Below are 13577 nucleotides of genomic sequence, written 5' to 3' on the forward strand. Positions count from 1 at the left end.
ATATATATATATATATATATATATATATATATATACTATATTATAAGTGATTAAAGAATATAAACAAGTTCTTTAAATTTTTAAACTAGCTCTTTTCTCCTCTTCTGATGAGAAGCATTAGGCTTCAAAATGCCAAGGTACCCCCTCCTACTAATGATGTTTACTTTCTCATTGAACGTAAAAACAAATCCATGTAGACCCTTATTTACTTCATCTATAACTCTCTATGTTTATATATATATATATATATATATATATATATATATATATATATATATATATATATATATTCGTTTCTTATCATTGAGCACTTTCAGTTGAATTAAAGTCGGTCAATTTAGCTCTTATGCATAGATCATCCTTTAACGATTAGATCACTGTCTGACTGACGTAAATGAGCATTTAAAATTAAAATGTTTAAATTCAACGTTATTTCACGCGGTTAATGGTAGCTGAATTGATACGGTCTTCGCTAATCGAGCCAGAGATGTCTCGTGTTGCGGGGTTCAAATCGTTCGACTGGTGTTAATCGTGACACGCTGCACTGAAGATTCCCGAAAGGATGAAACACTAATGTTTGTAGGTATTTAATTATTATAGTAAAAAAAATAATTATATATATATATATATATATATATAATATATATATATATATATATATATATATATATAGAGAGAGAGAGAGAGAGAGAGAGAGAGAGAGAGAGAAAGAGAGAAGTTGTTTAGGCAGTTAAACTTTGATCTTGACTTGAGACATGTCATATACATATGTGTGTGTCTGCGTGTGTCTGTTTATGTGCGTTTTTTAATTTAAAGAGATACAAATATCTTCTTCTTGTAGAGTATATAAGCAACAATCACCCAGAAGGCGGTACCCCAGGTGTCCAAGAGTAACAGTTTCCAATGGATTCTCTCCACAGTCCAATTAATCGGTAAATAATTCGCGAAGACGTTGTGAGCGCAATAAATAACAATCGAGTTCATGCCTGTAAAAAAGAAAAGGAGAAAAACTGATAATAAAACAACAGATAAATAAAAAAGTAGTTCGTAAAAAAACATGAACAACGTTACGTGCAAGTTGCTCAGTGGTTGCATTTGTCACATTCTTATTATGCAACAGAGTGCGTATGAACGTGTGGGAAAACATTAGCAGCAGCCGAAGGATGGATGGCAAACGATTGTATTAGCAGCAGGAGCAGCATTTGAACGAGTATGCAAATTAGAAAATAGTCGCGAGATGGCGTGAAAAGGAAAAAAGAAAAAACGACAACACGTGATCGGGAAGAAAAAGTCGACACTGAAGGAGATAAACGCGTAAAGTGAAAGCGAGAATGAGCCGGCTGTGGCCGTCATGCGGTCAAAAGAAAGAGATACACGAACCAGGTTAGATTGACAAGTAGCAGCGAGAGATTTTTAAGTGGTATCGAGTAATGGTAATAAATGCTTTTGTTAAAAAAGAAAACAAATGCCAACCCGGATAATTTATTTATGTTTGTTTGCTTTTGCAACGTTACAACTCCACTTTACAAAGTTAACTTTATAGAAATAATGGCGTTCTTTGTTCTTTGAAGACGAAATTATCAATATATACGAGGTGCCTTTAATAAGTTTTCAGACATTTTCGTATGGACACATTTATTGCATAATACACACATGAACGCTAGTCACCTTCAAAATAATCTCCTCTGGCTGCATTTCACTTGTACCATTCTAACAACTACTGGAAGGTCCCATAGAATTCCTTATATGTGAGATTGTCAATGACCCTCGTCACAGCCTTTTTCATCTCTTCAATTGTCTAATAACTGCTTAATGCTGACGGAATATTTAAAATGATTTTTTTAAATAAACAGCCCAGATAACAATTGATAGGCTGTAGTCATTACACATACAGTATAATCACGTTGACACACCGATATTTAACGACATTTGAACCAGTTTCAGTATAACATGGTTGATAATTTGGGAATACCAGGCGCTGTTTGTAGAAGGACATCGACATTTTTCTGCATGAATTGCAAAACCTAAAATTCTCGAGAACCAAGATTTCTATTTAGAAAGGATACTTATCGACTGGTGCACTGACCCGGTGAAAATGCCACTAATTCGATTTGAAAAGTGTTAGCCTCTTTCGCCGGAATCTCTTTCTGAACTCTCTTTTTTAAAATTACATTTTACATCTTTTTATTACATCTTACATTATATTACATCTCTGAAAACCTCACCATTATATATATATATATATATATATATATATATATATATATATATATATATATATATATATATATATATATATATATATATATATATATACATATATATAATGTTGAAGTTTTTCAGGAGGTTCATGAAAACGTTTCCAGCGAACCAGGCCAGCATTCTTAGTTTAGTGCAATGAAATATATAGTTCAAGACTGAATTATTTTCGATGTGTTTTTATGCGTGGGACCTTTGTCTGTGAAAAGAGTATCTCAACCACACCGCCCACTTCTCATCATGATTATTGATCAAGAATGTTTTAATCGGAAGATTGGCAATTCTTACCTGGATATGTGAAGGGTCGACCTGACCACCATCCAAGAATGTCAATAAAAATGTAGAGCACAGTAAGCAAGATGAATGCAAAGCTAGCGTTTATCAGGATAAAAGATGTAGACCTGAAAAAAGTTAACACAGAAAGGAAACACATTAAAAATGTAAAATTTTGGGATGGTTGGGTGGCTTCTATTTTTTTTTAGAAATAAAATTCATATGAAATATAAAGATCAAGATTTTCGCGCTGTAATTTAGCTTTAAAACGTATAACACATGTATTTTATATTTAATTTTAATCAACGCCTATATCACGAACAACACAATCTTAACCATTTCAAACCACGCGCGCCAAACGTCATCTCGTGGACATGAAAAATATCACCGTTGAAAAAGAACACACGGAGTTTTGCTGCTAAATCCTTCCTGGTTATAACCACATGGCACGGTCCTGCAATGTCATCAAGGCTTCAGCCTCTGTCCCATCGACGAAATGTTGCATCCCTTAGCCTGTTCTATAAATACTTTAATGGTGAATGCTCTTACGAACGACAAGCACTTGTACCCCCTCGACGTGAATACGCCCGACAAACCTGATAAGCAGCTAAATCCCACCCCTTCACAGTAATGATTCCTAGGTGTAAGAAAGCCTTCTACTCCATTAGTTTTTTCTCCAGAACTGCTAGACTTTGGAACTCCCTTCCATGATTCTGCTTTCCCAACTCTACTGACATGCAGAAGTTCAAGTGTCCTCGATAGTAGCCCCCTACTTCAAAGTGGCACTGTGCCTTGTTTGGGGTGAAAATTGAATTTAAAAAGATAAATAATTTTAAATGTTTTTATATTAGGGTCCTGCAAGTCCCATAGGACTACTCTAACTAATTTTGGCAACCCTCGCGTGGTTCCTCGCGTGAGTATCTCATTTACCCAAGAGGAAATCAATGCTAAGAAAAGATAAGCAAACGCACCAGCATATCACAGTTGTCTGATTCACGTTTTCATGTATGCTTGAATAATGAAAACAACAATAATAACAACACGAAAACAACAAAGAAAAGTTACCATAAATTCTTGTTGATCGGAATCACACCCTCGTTAATGGATGCTTTGCACAAAGCAACTGCGATGCCACCCTGAAAAAACAAGTAGAACTAATCAGTAAACAAAAGTTGAATAAAACAAACAAAATAGCGATTCTTTGCAATCACAACGCTGTATTATTATTTTTTATTCAAATAGTCTATTTTTTGCGATTGTAAACCTAACACTAATCAAATAGATTTTATAGAAGAGCCCCGTCAATAATAGATGTCCCGCAAAGGTCACAAAAAAAGACTCGGGCACGGATATAATTTAGAAAAAGGTATTTGTATTTATAACAAAACAGAATACATAGAGAACGAGAATTGTAGTTTCAAATGCAAATATAGTGCACTACGAAAGACTCACTAGAGTTATACTTCTCAGCATATTTATACCGTTGCGAGAGTTCATATATTGTGTATGCGTTAGTGCCCACAACAATAGAAATAGTTTTGCAAAAAAAAAAAAAAAAAAAAAGAAAAAGATCTCTGCCTTTAAATCGTACGCATTGCGCGCACACAACTTTGGCCTACTTTTGTGAGTTTGGTCTAGATATGCATCGAGTAGGGATTAGCTGGATGCTAGAGTTGGATTAGGGTATTAATTAAGCTGTACAAAATGTAGAATAAATGCCACAGTAAAACGCATAGCGAAATGGTGGATAACTGTGTGAGTTTATGTAGAATCAGAGAGACATAAAAGAAACGATCTATTTAAGCAAATACTCAATGTCGCTAATGGATTCCATCTTCCTGGGTAATAATAGCAGTTTCTTTTTACTATAATCCACATTTGGTCTATTTAAGGTAAGAAGGTTAGAAGAACAAAATATCTGTAATAAACGTAATTAGCGTAATTCGATAATAATTAAATACTTTTTTTTATTGCTTTGTAAAATTTTACTAACCACAACATAATATGAACGTTGGCATCATGTTAGTCTCTGTGTGAAAACTACAATCTAACAAAACTCTCTATTCAGAGTTTGGGCGCTTCCTGAACTTTATTTTTGATTCTTTGTGCACCCAAATATAAAGATGCATTGAACGTGACGGCGAACGAATCCTGAACGAATCCTGAAAAGGATGAGTGTGTTTTATATCATTTTCAGCGGAAAAACGAGAACACTACCCCAATGATAACTGACACTAACGCCGTTCGATGCAAGACCTTTCATAATATCTCTATTTTAAACATCTGACTGTTCATTTTCTCAAATTAAAATCTATGCAACAACAACCCCGACATCAGCACGCATCTTTTCGCACATATCAGGTCGGTACAAAAGTCTTTGCTTGTTGATGGAAGAGCCTTTTAAACCATAAAAATCTATTTAATACTCATTGTTCTTACTTAAATATGCCATTATGATTAATTTATAACATTTTCTCTCAGATTATTGAAACATCATTCACATTTTTCTGCAAAATTCTTACCAAATATTTGACCCGAAACGACCTTTGTTAGTCAACAAAATTGAAGTCATATTCCATCATGACATGCTCGTCCTCACACAACAATACTAACCAAAGATTTTGTAGGAGAATTTTACTAAGAAATCTTGTCAAATCCTGCTTACTCTCCTGGTTTAGCTCCCTCAGATTATCACTTATTTCAAGGATTACAATTAGATTGCCTTAGGTTAACATCACGAAAGGAGATTGAACATATCTTGGATTCATATTTCACATCAATACCTTACAAATTTTACAAGTGAGGCATTTTAAACTCGTAAACAAATAGAATCAAGATACAGAGAACAATGATCGTTAATTTTTATGAAAAAAGATTTTCAAGACACACAGGATTTTATTTTCAAGATAAATTTTTTAAATCAGCAAATACCTTTGCACCAACCTATTATAGGAATATTGTCGTAATGTCAAAGGGAAGAAATAAGTGAATTAACTTACGGTAAACAAAGCCCATACAATCCATCTGAAGATGCGTTCCCGATGGGTTTTAAAGGTCATGAGGATCCGGCCAGACTGTTATGGAACAGAAAAGAACATGCAAATAACCATTGCAACGAATAGCATTATTATATGTGCATTCATTTATTTGTGGCAATCAGATTTCTATTGTTACAGATATTTCAAGTGACACATTTTTTCTCCATAACTCATGAAAACTAACACAGTCTAATAATGCATAACCATTGGTGATAATTTAGACAGAAGTGTAAGTTATTTAATGTGCATGAGTAATGCTAAGACGGACATGAGATATTAAATACAAATGAACAAAGCAGAAAAAACATAGTTCAAAGAAGTAGCCATTAGAAGAAACATTAATGAAGAAAACGACGCGGCCAAAAGGAATATAATAATTGATATATTGATATGGAGAAGTAGAAATATATAACAGCTTTCCTATCTTGTAATTTTGCGTGCATATATATACGAGAGGTAATCAATAAATTTCCAGACTTTTTGTACAGAAGTTTAAAATAATCGTGGACTCTTGAAAATTCAATATGTTATTGCTATACATCTGATGAAATGACTGACCAATTTCTAATATTTCAGGTTCAAATGACCACCCAGAGTAGGAATTGGAATATCCCTACTAAAGCCTGTTTGTCACAGCTGGTTAACTTCAAAAATGCAATCTGGACGTGAGAATACTCTAGAATAACGATATACAATAAAATTCTGTTTTAAAGGAAAAATTGCCACAGAAATGTATGGAATGCTTCAGACAGCTTTTGGAATATCTTGCAGTTTTTGAGGAGCATGAAAATTCAAGAAAGGCAGAAAGGCTGTGAGAAATGATAAGAGGTGTGGGAGGAGTTAGAAAGTCATAACAGCAGAGTTGATTGGCCAAATAAAGAATTTCATGTATAAGGACGGTCGTGTGTCTATAGGGACAATAAGTGCATTGTTTGATGCCAGTGTGGGAACTGTATACACAATTATTCGCGAGGAACTGAAGATGCGGAAGATTTCTGTGAAGTTTGTCCCAAGGGTGCTCCATCATTGTAACAGACTATTTTACTAAGATGGGCATCAAGACAGTTCCCCACCCTCCTTATAGTTTACACCTTGCTTCCTGTGACTTTTAGTTATTCCCTAAGCTCAAGGAAAATCTTAGAGGCTGTCGTTATGAGACAATTGAGGAGATGAGAGAGGCTGTGACGAGGGCCATTGACACACTCATACAAAAAGACTTCCATAGAGCCTTCCAGAAGTTGTTAGAACGGCACAACAAGTGCATTGCAACCGGAGGAGATTACTTCGGAGGAGACTAGAGTTTCATATGTGTACTACTAATAAAAGTGCCCATCCGAAAAAAGTCTGCAAACTTATTGAAGCCACCTTGTATGTACCTACATATGTATGTTTAATGTCAGGTCATGTCATATGCTACTGGTACCATGTAACCCAGTACTACCTGCCTCATGGTCGGGTCACCGGCGACTAAACTGGTTCCCCCACCAGACTTGTTTGGTGAGGAGGGCGGCTAGTCTCCCTGAAGGATTAAAAACAAGACCTTCCAAAGGGCGAATGAACTCTTTTTCTGGGTCAACGGCCAACTAGCACCGTGTATATTTGTGTGTGTGTGTGTATATGTGTATTGGGGTGGAGAGGGCTCCCGTAAGCCGTGGTGAAGGCAACCTTTCTAGGAGAAGAAAATCTCTGATTTAAAAAACAATAAAGCGGATGACCAATACCCGCATTAAGCTGGTCTGAAGTTTAATTTGTTGCTGGCTATCTTGCTCTTGCTTGTTGCTGGATCTCAACATTTTGAACCGAGTGAGAGACTTAGCTGTCGTACAAAGCTAAGACTCTGTAACATCATCTTTGTATAGATACTCCCTTAGGTATTTGGGCGTGTGGATTTTAAATGTCTGAAGGAGTGGCACTCGTCTGACAAGACATTGCAATCATCATATGCATATATATGTGTGTATATATAGAGAGAAAGAGAACGAGAGAGAGAGAGAGAAAGAGAGAGAGAGAGAGAGAGAGAGAGAGAGAAATACTTATTCCAGAACAAGATTAATTCCGCGATCAGAAAAGCTTTGAACCACTTAATGTTCCCTTACAAAGATTAAAATCAATCTATTATGATACTAAACCTCATTCCTAGAACTCTGATTCCAATTTTGATAAAAATCCATTTCATGATTTTGATTCTAGAAAATATCTAAAATTTAAGTCTTAAAAAGAAATTGAAATTCAGGGAATCTTTCTAATCATATCTAATAAGTATAGACCAAATTTAATCTATATTCTGATCTAATATATGTTAATTTTCAAATGGGAGATTTTTCACCTAAAACCACTTTGAAATATTTCAAATGAATTGAAGTTAAGTAAATATTTGTGAGTTGGTGTCTAATAATTATTTTTAAATCTTCACAAAAAACCTGATCTTTCATGAAAAGCTTCCATCCTCTTTTTTGTATCTTTCATGTAATTTTACAAATTTTACAAATTTTTGAACGTTACCTGAACTCCGAGGAAACACAAGAAGATGGAGGTCGGAATTCCAACAATACCTTCCGGATCAAATGGTTGATTCGTCTTGTACGTATTCTGTAAAAAGTGGTAAACACATTACATATATTAGCTGTTCATGAGAAATACTGACTTTTGTTATAAAAAACGCAGATACATTTTATATAATAAATTCTGTAAATATAAATATCCTATGTTTTTTAGTATATCCTCTTCAGTTATTGTATGGTCAATTTAATTCGATATGATTTTAGCTGTATGAAAATACATATTAACTTTTTCTTGCGACACACACACATATACTTATATATATATATATATATATATATATATATATATATATATATATATATATATGTATATATATATATATATATATATATATATATATAAGTAAATTATTGGTATGGCAAAATGGAAGGAGAAATTTCAGAGGAAACATAATTTAATTTAAATACCAAAAAACAAAAAAAACGGGCAGGTGAAATTATTAAAATTTCCTTAAGGCCTTATCGTCTGACCCTCTAAGAGGAAACGTCAGAATGATAAATTAAAAACTAAGAAACGAATGAGGAAAGAAGGGAATTTGGTTTCAGTTGGAAGACCAGTGAGAAAAAAAAATCTCACTGTTCAGGTGGTTTTAAATCAATAAATATCTCCAACTGATGTTTCAAAATCTTTTGTCTACACAGGCTAGGTCGAGAGTTATTAATGACTAACGCCTCAATGATATTGAGATGATAGTTCGACCTCGCACTGTATAAAACAGAAAACCACCCATCGGAATATTGATCAGAACACCTATTTATACTCATCAGGCGATTACCAATGGAGGACTCATGAGCTTGGGAGTGCCCGGATGTTCTCGAAACCTGGTGTAATCGAATATCCCGAGGGACATGTTGGGATATTCTCATTTCTAATCTTTGGGATGTTTTGCCAACGTAGTCAGCTCCACACTGACAAACAAATTTATAAACAACAGAATTCTTTTGAATGGTTGGCAAAACATCTTTACGAAAAGAAGAGAAAAAGGTTCGAGTCGTGTAAACTACTCTTAGCATAGTAGCTGGAAAACAACGTTGAGTAGCAGAAGAAATCCTTTTAACAATATGAAGGCCAACAGGACCTAACCATGGTAATTTTAAATAAATGGGACAACGTGATGGACCAATACGTTTAACACTATTAAATGTAGCAATTTTACGTTCAATAGTAGTTCTTATTATATTTATGGGATATCCATTGCTAAGAAAAATATTTGTGATTTCACCAAGTTCCGTATCAAGACGGTTTGGTGAACAAATCATAAGTGCACGATGTGTAAGAGCGCTAATGAGGTTTATTTTTCTAGACTGAGGGGCAAAGGAAAACCAATTAAGATAGAGCCCTGTAAATGTAGGTTTTCCGTATACAGAGGTCTCAAACGTAGAACCAACTTTAGAAACACGAACATCAAGGAATGGGAGAGAGCCACAGTCCTCGACCTCCATAGTAAATTGTAACGATGGATGCAAGTTGCAAAGAAGACGAAGATATATATATATATGGTAAACTCTGATGTACAAACCTGCAGTCTACTGTATGTTCTGTATTGTAGCAGTCATCTGCACCGACAAAGGTTAGCAGTAATACTAATAAGTGTGGTTGGTTGTACACAAAGCCTTCATCACTATAAACAAAACATCTATGTGGATTTCCAAATAACTTAGTTGTGGTGGCGAAACCTCATTTTTGTCTGGTTAGGATTGTTCTGTAAATATTGGTATTAATATTCATACATCTACTTTAAGTTTCCAAAATTCTTCATTTTGTAAACTTTAATTTATAGGCTATAATGGTATGGGGCCGCAAATGGATGGTAACATTTAATGCTAGTAAAATTAAGCTGCTCTCCTTTAACAATTACAAGATGGATCTCCAACCCCTATATTCATGACAAATAGCGCTCTACCTGACAATTCTACCTTAAAACTCCTCGGCCTTACATTTACGGGCAATATGAACTGGAACAAATACACAAAAGACATTGCAAAAGCCGCTACAAAGACGATGAGTTACCTAACCCTAACCCTAACCCTAACCTCTATCGAGCTAGAAGATTACTCATGCCTGAAAGTATCCTGTACCTTTACAAATCCACTCGCCCATGCATGGAGTATTTTTGCCACATCTGGACTGGTGTATCTACCACTAGTCTCTCCCTTTTAGATAAAGTCCAAAAAAAGAGTTGTCAATCTAATCGGTCCCACTTTATCAATTAAGCTCTAGCCCCTGTCCCATCGCCACAATGTTGCTTCACTGTGCCTGTTTTAGAAATATTTTAATGGAATGTGTTCTGATGAACTCGTTTCACTTGTACCCCCTCGATGTACATATCCCCGACAAACCCGCTTAGTAACAAGATCTCACCCCTTCACTATTGAACCTTTATTCTAATAGTTTCTTCCCTCGAACAGTTAGACATTGTAATTCCCTTCCTGCACTGTACTGATATTCAGAAGTGTAAATGTAACATAAACAAATATCTTGTTAATCTTTCCTAGACATGGCACCAAATAGTAGCCCGTTACGTACAAGCGGCGATATGCTTTGTAAGGGGTGAACATGAGTAAACACATTTGTAGCTATTGGCCGGTTTTGTTGTCAGAATAATTATTATGAGGAAATATATTATTTTATTTAGGTATTCAAAAACGCAATACACGAATTTTAATTTTGGTTTTGGAGCCATGAGTAACCCCAAGAAATTATGGATGGATCGCAGATGTCGGTTAAACCCATGGGTATATAATCAGCTTTAAGATTAAAAATATACTTTAAATTCTTAATCTGTTAAATAAGCTATCATAGCCTTTTCTGTATCTGTTTAATTAAATTAATTAATAAATCATAGACGCTTTTTAGTATTTACTAGACTTGAAACACCAAACGGCCCTAGTTGTCTCTCTTTAATTGTTATAAGTACCAACGACCTGTTTTCCACATAATTTTTCAACTAATTTTTGGAAAATTAATAACGTGATGAATTATTTCCCTTCGTAGTTAGGTTTTCCCAACTATCGAGAACCACAATAGATTAGAACGAAAGAGAATAATAAAATATTAAATAATTAATAATAGAATAGGATCCCTAACTTGGAAGGTTGTATGAGGATTAATAAATATAAGGTAATGTCATTCTTTATTTCCCTATTTAATAAAATATTAAGCTAAAACTGGTCTTAAATCTAAGTAATAAGATAGTCGATATTTTGTAAACATTGAAACCATCATTGGGCGAATATAAAACTAAAAATAACCTTTACGTTATAGCTAGGTTGTTCTGGCCATATTATAAATATAAAAATAAAATTAAAAAAATTTTTTTTTTTTAATTAATTATGTGAAATATAGAAATCTAATTTAGGAATTCAATGAATAGTATTATTAAAAGATATTAAATGGCTACGGGTTTTTGTGGAAACTACTTATGATAGTTTTTTAAATAAGGATACGAAAATTAGGTGACATATTAATATTTAAATAAGCTCTTGACAAAGGATGCGTCCAGGATAAATGTTTTCGCATGCTTCATTTCCTTTAAGGGAAATTTCGTTAAATAATGTTCTATTGTTAAGTGTTTTTTATTCAAGAAGTCTGAAGAAAGGCTGATTATTTGAAGATTTTCAAACGCTATAATGCTTGAAATTGTCCAACCGGTATTGAAACAATTGTAACTTCTAATGAAATACACTTTTTGTTGCTACCAATTCCTTTCTTGAAGTCTTGGTTTTGTTAATATAGTATATATATGGAAATATACTTTTCAATATTTCACTTTTTATTTATATCAATCCTTTAATTTATGAAGCTCAACAGTTGTCTTGGTTTGAACTTGAATGGTAAGATAGATACTATCTATGAAATCGGTAAATCCAATGACAGAATTACGGAAAATCACCGTTTCTCAAGTTGATATCATAAAAAACCTAGACACCTCAAAGCCATGTGAATTTGATCTCATCCCGGCTGTACTATTAAAGAAATGCTCCACTGAGGTTGCTCCAGTTCTCTCCAAACTCTTTGAACAACTGCCTTAACGAATCTTGCTTAATACTGCTGGAAAACTGCTTCTGTGGTACCAGTTTACAATGATTCTGGCGAAAGAATTAACCCATTAAATTATCGCCCTATTAGCCTCCTCCCTCTTTTCGCCAAAATATTTGAGTCCATAATTAATCAAGCTCTAATCAACCCCATTACAGTTGCTAAACTTCTGTCCGACCATCAATATGGATTTAGACAAGCCTGCTCTACTGCAGATATTCTAACTGTAATATCTGATCCTATATACCATGGACTGGATAAGGCATGGAAGGGGAGGGCAGTAGCCCTAGATATATCTAAGGCTTTTGACAGGGTTTGATATGATGGTCTTCTCATGAAATCAGATCCTACGGTATTACTGAACGAATACTTAACATAATTAAATCCTTTCATTAATAAGAGAATAATCCAGGTTGTCCTCGATAGTCATACGTCCAAGCAATATGATATAAATGCGGGTGTACCTCAGTGATCGACACTTGGATCTTTATTATTCCTGATATTCATAAATGACCTCCCTGGAAAAAAGTCTATGAGATGGGTATATTTGCTGAAGACACCACGCTCTGTAGCAAGCACAAGGGGAAAACGAATGAACACATATCCAAGGCAATGGTAGAAACACTAGATGAAAACTTTCAGTCTGTTGTGGAATGGGATCAAAAATGGATGGTAACATTAAATGCTGCCAAGACTAAGCTCGTTTCCTTCAATAATTACTAGAAACCTTCACAACCACCAATAGCTATGGCTAAAGATACATTACCTGAAAGTACTTCATTGAAACTCTTCGGCTTAACATTCACAGGGAACATGAGTTGGAACAGATAAATCGAAAGCACTGCCAAGGCTGCTGCGAAGAAGGTAGGCGCTTTCTACCGTGCTAGAAAGTTACTTATGCAGAAAGTATCCTTTACCTCTACAAGGCCACCATTTGTCCATGTATGGAATACTGTTGTGACATTTGGGCTGGTGCATCTGCTACTAGTCTCTCATTTCTGAACAGGGTTAAAAAGAGAGTCGCCAACCTAAAAGGTCCCGAACTGTAAGCTAGGTTTAACTGCTGTCCCATCGACGAAATGTTGCATCTCTTTGTCTATTTTACAAGTATCTTAATTGTGAATGCTCCGACGAACTACTAGGCCTCGTACCCCCTCGACATAAATACCCCTGACAAACCCAACAAGCAGCAAAGTCCCACCCCTACACAGTATAGATTCCCAAATGTAAGAAAGCCTTATACTCTAATAGTTTCTTCCTCAGAACTGCTAGACTTTGGGATTCCCTTTTATGTTCCTGCTTTCCCAACTGTACTGACATGAAGAAGTTCAAGTGTAATATGAACAGACATCTTGCTGCACAACTCCCTAGTATCCCTGCAACTTATGCTCCTGATAGTAACCCCCT

At 34.8% G+C, this 13577-nt stretch overlaps 1 protein-coding gene across 1 annotated transcript in view; it reads right to left on the reverse strand.

Moving 5' to 3' along the window:
• Positions 1 to 704: 704 nt before the first annotated feature.
• LOC145291574 (heparan-alpha-glucosaminide N-acetyltransferase-like) overlaps positions 705 to 13577 on the reverse strand; it is a 150748-nt gene continuing 137875 nt past the window's right edge. Inside the window, exons 13-17 of the mRNA XM_080137651.1 lie at positions 8073 to 8159; positions 5532 to 5606; positions 3598 to 3668; positions 2548 to 2660; positions 705 to 986 (exon numbers count right to left, since the gene is read on the reverse strand). Coding sequence (XP_079993777.1) covers positions 811 to 986; positions 2548 to 2660; positions 3598 to 3668; positions 5532 to 5606; positions 8073 to 8159 — 522 coding nt within the window. The 3' untranslated portion in view covers positions 705 to 810. The remainder of the gene's footprint in view (positions 987 to 2547; positions 2661 to 3597; positions 3669 to 5531; positions 5607 to 8072; positions 8160 to 13577) is intronic.

Source organism: Euprymna scolopes, chromosome 12 (assembly GCF_053919585.1).
Source record: "Euprymna scolopes isolate OS-2025 chromosome 12, ASM5391958v1, whole genome shotgun sequence".
Lineage (NCBI taxonomy): Eukaryota > Metazoa > Mollusca > Cephalopoda > Sepiida > Sepiolidae > Euprymna > Euprymna scolopes.